The 7526-nt window shown below is 45.1% G+C and overlaps 1 protein-coding gene across 2 annotated transcripts; it reads right to left on the reverse strand.

Moving 5' to 3' along the window:
- Positions 1 to 136: 136 nt before the first annotated feature.
- On the reverse strand, positions 137 to 4579 carry SPP1 (secreted phosphoprotein 1). Of its 2 annotated transcripts, none has more exons than XM_065688829.1 (7): positions 4451 to 4579; positions 3118 to 3184; positions 2964 to 3014; positions 1997 to 2095; positions 1819 to 1860; positions 1314 to 1565; positions 137 to 828 (listed from the first exon to the last, which is right to left on the reverse strand). In XM_065688829.1, exons 2-7 carry the CDS (start codon positions 3169 to 3171, stop codon positions 427 to 429), a joined length of 900 nt encoding a protein of 299 aa, XP_065544901.1. In that variant the 5' UTR covers positions 3172 to 3184; positions 4451 to 4579; the 3' UTR covers positions 137 to 426. The 2 variants fall into 2 exon arrangements, with proteins under 2 accessions (XP_065544901.1, XP_065544893.1); XM_065688821.1 differs by having other exon boundaries at positions 1314 to 1568.
- Positions 4580 to 7526: the final 2947 nt, after the last annotated feature.

Here is a 7526-nt window from a genome sequence, read left to right on the forward strand (position 1 = left end):
GCTCCACGGAGGGGTTTTATCTACTTAATAAATAAAATACCAGCTATTTAATTCGAAGGAGAGGGGTTAAAACTCCTCACGTGGCCGGGAAGCTGCCCCCTGACCCAACCCAGGAAACAGTAACGCAGCCCACAGCTACAGGGTTTTGTGTGTTTATTTAAATCCAGTTACAGCAAAATACAGGCTGGCAGTACATACAGCAGCATGCCACAGAGGTAACGCTCGTTCTGTGCGCCTGACAGCATCGGTCTCGCTTCCTCATGCACCTGCGGCCAAGGGGAGGCCACCGCGTAAAAGAAGTTGCCCCGAACTCCAGAAGTCACCATGCGCTCTACATTTACAAACAGTTACCCGACACGAAGCCACCCCCCCCCCTCCTCTTAGGTAGGAACTGGAAGAGAAGGGAAACGTTACATCTGCCTCCCTTTAAAGAGTGACTTCGTTGTTTTCGATGCTTTGACGGTCTCGAGCTTCCTCGGCACTCTCCAATGTTTGGTTGCTGTTATCGTCAGGGAGCTCGGCTGAAACACGGACCTGGCTCTCCCTGCTTTCCATGCTGTGGTGGCTATCCTCTCTGACACTGGCCTTGCTATCATCATCTGCCTCATGGCTATCGAACTTCTGCCGGCTGTCATTTTCCAGGCTCCGGTCACGCTGCTTGCTGTCCAGCTCGCTGCTGTCCTGCTCGTGGCTCTTGTCAGCCCATTCCCTGCTGATGTGTTTCACCAGGGAGCGGCGGGCACCAGGATGCTCCTGGGAGAGGCCCACTTGTTGGCTGTCTGCGTCCAGGGCACTCTCATCCTCCTCGGTGGCATCAAAGGCAATGAGCTGTGTTAGAGACCAAAACAAGGAAGAGCCATTGTCACTCCTGAGAAACTGACCTGTCAACAGGTGCTGCCGTCCTGGACCAAAGCAAACTGCATAGGGTACTGGAACACTTAAAGCCTGCATGATGCACCTCTGCCTGGAGACACTGTGTTCTTTTACGGAGTTACATGAACCTTTCACATAACAAGAAATTCCAATTTGAACTTGCCCTCAGATTTCATGTGTGCAAGTAGAGCGTGATAGTGCAAATGGTAGTATTGCATAGCTTGCAGCAACGGGCTACACTCCTACCTCAGCATACCAACAGCCATCAGTAGGCCCTGATTTGGGGTATCTAGAGAAAGGAAATACATTTCTTCACTTGTGCCTACCTTCCCCTCACCAATCCTTTTCAAAACTGACATAACTATCCGTTATCAAAACGGATAGTTCAAGTTCACTATCTGTTTTCCAAACTCTGGGTACCAATGCTCACCACTATTTACCTTCTTTACAGCTTTGCGGAGTTTGCTAGATTTCACCACTGTGGCTTTTGCCTTCATTCTGTAGGCCACGCTGTCGCCTCTGCCAGCGTTGTCTCCCCTGGTGAAGGGGAAAGGTGGGAATGGTGCAGTTACTGGAATGTCTGTGGGAAAACTTGTGACAACCTCATCGGATTCATCTGTGTCATTGGAATCATTATCATCATCATCATCATCATCCACATCTTCATGGCTCTTGCTTGACACATCAGGGAACTGCTGGAAAACATTTATTATGCATCAGGCAAATGAACACTTATGTGGGATGTGCAGACTGGTATCTATTCTGCTCACCCAGAGCTTATGCAGTGTTGAGGAGCTATTCCCCTCACCCTCCCTGAAGCTCTGGGGCTTTTTTTTAGAGAGAGATGTTATCACAAGAACCATGTCTGATTGAGGAAAATGAGTGTTGCTACACACTGGCTGTCCTGCAGCACTCAACTGATGTTTTACTGTTCAAAATACTTACTTCTTCTGGGACATCCACGCTTTCCTCTGAAGAGTAGAGAGTCTGAAAACAACATAAAACTCACTATTAGCACACAAAGACATGTACAGTAGAGCTGATCAGTATGTTAAATATTCTTTAAGCACATAATCCTAAATTGAACAATGCTCTGCTTTCTCTTCCAGTCAGTTGCCTGTACCTGCTGAGGTGATGCCAGGTCATTCTGTGGCTGTTGCAGACTCTCCCAAGACTGAGAATTCACGTGGTGGTATCTGCGTGAATGATGTCCCTTGGGGTCCTTCAAGAGACAAAGAAAAGGGGGGTTAAATCCACAAAGAAGCATACAGGAGCAGGCAGAGTTGCCTGCATCACAATCTCTGTTTTCAGGCAGATGTGGCATCTACAATACATACTCCTGCACAGGATGTGTCCTCAGCAATTCACTGCAGTAGGAAGAGGACTCAAACAATATAATACAGATGTGCCTCTCCCACTGGCAGACTCTGGGGTACTTCAAATCAGTTTCCCTGGCTCCCTTTCACTGAGTGAAATTTGGAGCTATTTCTAATGACCATAATTTCTTCCAATTCTCATGTCTTTTTCCGAAGAATGATTTATCTCTCACATCAAGAAGACTTGAAACTAAATGCAGTAGCCAATTCTCCAAACAAAAGAATGATTTTACATGGATAGTAGCTAGCAGTGGAGTATAAATCAAACAGCTACATATAAGATTAATACAACTCACGCTGCTCAAAAAAAATAATGGGAATTAGGTTAAAGTCTTGTATTGGTGTCTCCCAACACCAAATATTGTCATCTGATCCACAGTAATGAATGTGGGTTATAATAGTTGTGCCATGTTGTAGACCTTTTTGCTTTTTAACTGACAGCTTTCACATTTTTCATTAAGAGAAAAGGTTTCCAGTGCTGGTCCAGAGACTGACAGAAGTCCACAGCCAGGACGCCTAACATGGCAAAACTCTACTGAGATTGGTGGCTCTCCTCTTTGGCTGCCTGAGGAACTGGCTTATAACAGCTAGGTGAGGACAAGTTCTGCAAGCAGCTACAATCATAAAACAAGCATCAGGCAATGTGTATTAGGGGAGAAAGATATATAAAAGGATTTGTTAAAAAAAATGAATAGATAGACAAAAGGAGCTTACGTATTTTTCTTCGGAGCTTGCAGAAATGGTGTGCTGCTTGGTTTTACTCACCTTCAAGGGAGAGAGGAAAAAAGCATTTGTCAGTATTAATTTCTTGCTGACATACAAAGAAAATACACAAGGGTTTGCTGATATGCATTTGTGATTTACTTACTGGCCATGCAGCAGTGATGCTGATAAGGCATAAACACAGAACTGCCACCTTCATTGTGATGTTTTACCTACAAAATATTTTGGAACAGTGAGTCAACAAGGTAAAATATCACAGAAATACCATAGGTGTTTTCTCCTTTCTGGTGTACTTCACTGTGCTGAGACCAGGTCTCTGCTAAGGATTCAACCTGTCCATTGCTGATCTTATTCCTCTGTCCTCCATCACCACCCCACACCCAGTTGGTTTTGTAATGAGTTAGAAACTCAGAAGCTACAAGGATTTTAAAACCAGGTACTGGGAAGTGCCGAGCAGTGGTGAGAGTAGCCACAGAAGGTGAGGAGTCTCCTTCTGTCATCTACTGACTTGAACTGGCAAAGGAAAAGCTTTGTGAAAAACAAAGTGCTATGAAGATAGCTTTGGGTTATCTTTGTTCATTTAACATCATTTTGCCAAAAGAGACAGGACAAGACAAACTCAGCTTGGATTCTCTTTTTAGTTATTTTAAACCTAGTTTTCAGGGTTATTAACTGGAGCTGCTGTGAGTAAACTCAGTCTATATGAACATAAACTGCTTTTATTGATGGACCTTTATTTCCCCTTCTAGAAGTCTGAGCAGAATCATCTGTGTTTCCAAGCAAGAGATGAAATGAAATATCTGCTCACATTGCAGTTTTAACAATTTAATAAATGAGTGATTCATGCTGAAATTAGGAGAGTGCTGAGCTACAGTAAATTCCAGTGCTGACAGACCAATTCCCAGGATAAGGAACATCCCCAAGAAATTAAGCTGATTTATTGATGAACAAGAGGCATTCAAAACTTCAGTAAATCATAGTGGGAAAGAAAGGCTACTAAGGGCACATTTAAAATACATTAGTAAGGCTGCTCGTGAGACAGGACACTCGATCACAGGTATTGCAATTTCAAGAGTTAAACAGAGAAGGGTGTGTGTCCCAACCATTCAGTAGTGTGCAGCACAAGCTGCAAGCCTGCCAAGAGAAACAGGGGCACTGCCAGGCAGTGGTTACACAAGGAAGGAAGCTTTCTGTGTTCAAGTATCAGCTTTGAGCTTCCAGCACTTGATTCAGTGGCAAGGTTTTCAGTTATCTCCTCCCAACATCTATCAGCACTCAAGTTTAAATTGCTATTATGTATAATACCTTCATCACTAAAGCAACCTTGCTCCTATAAAAGCACACCTTTTTCCATAGAGAAACATCAAACATCCCTGACCAGTGAAGCAGTTTTCTAAGATCGCCTGCCCAATGCTTCCTTGACTAAAGTTGCAGACAAAATGGCACGTATCAGGTAAAAAGAGAAAAAAAAATATTACCTTTTGTGGTGCCAGAGGAGTCAACTGCAACAAGAGCACTCTTAGTGATCCCAGCAGCAGCTCCAGCCAGTTGGCTCTCAGCAGCTTAGACTTTCTCCCCTTGTCCCCTGTCTGCCTAACATCTCTGACCTCGGGGAATTTAAACCCTGTTCCAGGCACAGCCACCAATCACTGTGAGGCGGAAACAGATGAGGTCATGAGGTTCCTGGCCACGGTCCTGCCCACGTTCTCCTACACTTCCTCTTTGGCTTTGTGGCTTTTGAAGCAAACAAAAACTGCTCTATGGTTAAAACATTACTTATGGGCAAGATCATTAACCAGCAGGTCTGTTGAATGCACAGCATTTGGTTGGTATCGTGTAGAAGGACTTCAGGGCACATCTGTCCTCTTGTTAAAAGGCAGAGCCCAGTTTCCCAGAAACCTTTCATGCCCTGTTCTATAGGGGGTAGGAATATGTAATGTAGGAAAAAAAGAGATCTGAACATAAAATTCACCCAAAAGGTGTTAATGCTTCCACAAAGTTGTAGACTTGCTCTCTAGGGTATACATGTTGCAATGTGAATTCCAAAGACAGGGTGCAGACTTTTTGGTCTGACCTGAGTCTCTCAGGTGGTTTGGTTGAGTCATCTGCTATAGCTGCCTGCTGCACCAAACCTGCTCCCAAACCCTTTTCAGGGACTAGTTGCCAGATATTTTTCAAGATAAAAAAAGAAAAAGAGGTGGGGAAGGAAGCTGTAGCTCTAGTATGGGGAGTGCCATGTTAGCACTGGGAAGCAACAGACTTCATGGGATGAAATTCCGTATCTGCTGCAGAGCAGTGAATCGGCCCTGCTGATGGACAACAGCTCTTCTGGCAGTGCCTCACCTGAATGACCATAAAAGCTATGGTTAGATTCTGCCTCATCTGTGATGTGCTATAAGACTCTGAGACTCTCTTCCATTCAGTGTTTCTGTAAAATGACAATGAGGTGTCATTCAAACACAGGAAAGCATACCAAACAGCCCTTCTAGACGGCAGAATATTTATAACTGTTTCAAAGCAGTTACATAGAATTATAGAATAATTAGGGTTGGAAAGGACCTTAAGATCATCAAGTTCCACCCCCCCTGCTACAGGCAGGGACACCTCACAATAAACCACGTTACCCAAGGCTCTGTCCAACCTGGCCTTGAACACTGCCAGGGATGGAGCATTCACAGCTTCCTTGGGCAACCCATTCCAGTGCCTCACCACCCTTACAGTAAAGAACTTCTTCCTTATATCCAGTCTAAACTTCCCTTGTTTAAGTTTTAACCCACTACCCCTTGTCCTGTCACTACAGTCTCTAATGACGAGTCCCTCCCCACCGTCCTTATAGGCCCCTTCAGATACTGGAAGGCTGCTATGAGGTCTCCACGCAGCCTTCTCTTCTTCAAGCTGAGCAGCCCCACTTTCTCAGCCTGTCTTCATACGGGAGGTGCTCCAGTGTCCTGATCATCCTCGTGGCCTCCTCTGGGCTTGTTCCAACCGTTCCATGTTGTTTTTATGTTGAGGACACCAGCACTGCACACAATACTCCAAGTGAGGTCTCACAAAAGCAGAGTAGAGGGGTAGGATCACCTCCTTCGACCTGCTGGTCACGCTGCTTTTGATGCAGCCCAGGATACGGTTGGCTTTCTGGGCTGCGAGCGCACACTGAAGCCAACTCACGTTCAGTTCCTCATCAACCAACACCCTCAAGTCCTTCTCCGCAGGGCTGCTCTGAATCTCTTCTCTGCCCAGCCTGTAGCTGTGCCTGGGATTGCTCCAACCCAGGTGTAGGACCTTGCACTTGGCATGGTTGAACTTCATAAGGTTGGCATCAGCCCACCTCACAAACATGTCAAGGTCCCTCTGGATGGCATCCCTTCCCTCCAGTGTATCGACTGAACCACACAGCTTGGTGTCATCAGCAAACTTGCTAAGGGTGCACTCAATCCCGCTGTCCATGTCACCGACAAAGATGTTGAATGAGACCAGTCCCAACACTGATCCCTGAGGGACACCACTCGTTACTGGTCTCCAGACGGCCATTGAGCCATTGACCACAACTCTTTGCGTGTGGCCATCCAGCCAGTTCTTTACCCACCAAGTGGTCCACCTATCAAATTGATGTCTCTCCAATTTAGAGACAAGGATGCCGTGTGGGACAGTTGAACGCTTTGCACAAGTCCAGGTAGATGACATCAACTGCTCTACCCAAGTCCATCAGTTCCATAGCCCCATCATAGAAGGCCACCAAATTGATCAGGCAGGATTTCCCCTTAGTGAAGCCATGCTGGCTGTCACCAAGCACCTTGTTGTTTTTCATGGGCCTTAGCATGCCTTCCAGGAGAATGTGCTCCAAGATTTTGCCAGGCACAGAGGTGAGACTGACTGGTCTGTAATTCCCCGGGTCTTCCATTTTCCCCTTCTTGAAAATGGGGGTTATATTTCCCATTTTCCACTCATCGGGAACTTCACCTGACTGCCATGATTTTTCAAATATGATGGACAGTGGCTTAGCAAATTCATTTGCCAGCTCCTCATTTCTGATACCCAGCTAATGTTTGATGTGTCCTTCATCAAGGAGCAACAAAATAGACAGCTTGTTTTCCCAGCCTATGTTTCCAATTATCCTGTGATTACTAATTCTTCTGTGACATGTTTAGAAACACCATGAGGAACATACCCAAGTTAGCTCGATAACTGCCCATCACACAGACCTATCATAATTATATTTTTGAGCTGATGTGAGCAACAGCTAGAAGCTTAACTTAATCTGCTTAATAGAGTATTCTAATACCCTAGGAGGAGAACTGGATAAAAAGATAGTATATCGTTACTAATCCTGCATGTCCATAAACCCATGTATGCATCCACCTGAATGAGGATTATCCTAGCTTCTAGTTTTGAAGCTACATGAACATTATTATTTACTAACTCAGGAAAGACTTTTCAAGCAAAAAAGCTCCCAACAACTAGGATTTCAGCAGCATGATCTGCAGACTTAGATAGCTTATATCATCTCCTATTGTATCTGCAGCTCAGAGCTTCTGGAAACCAGTTAGTTTACAG

Source organism: Lathamus discolor, chromosome 1 (assembly GCF_037157495.1).
Source record: "Lathamus discolor isolate bLatDis1 chromosome 1, bLatDis1.hap1, whole genome shotgun sequence".
Lineage (NCBI taxonomy): Eukaryota > Metazoa > Chordata > Aves > Psittaciformes > Psittacidae > Lathamus > Lathamus discolor.

Excerpts from the sequence above, each read along its gene's own strand:
- SPP1 (XM_065688821.1), bottom strand. The coding sequence starts at position 3,171 with ATGAAGGTGGCAGTTCTGTGTTTATGCCTTATCAGCATCACTGCTGCA. Across the intron at positions 1,861-1,996 it reads ACCTGGCATCACCTCAGCAG|ACTCTCTACTCTTCAGAGGA; the intron begins GTACAGGCAACT and ends TGTTGTTTTCAG. Across the intron at positions 829-1,313 it reads TCCGCAAAGCTGTAAAGAAG|CTCATTGCCTTTGATGCCAC; the intron begins GTAAATAGTGGT and ends TCTCTAACACAG.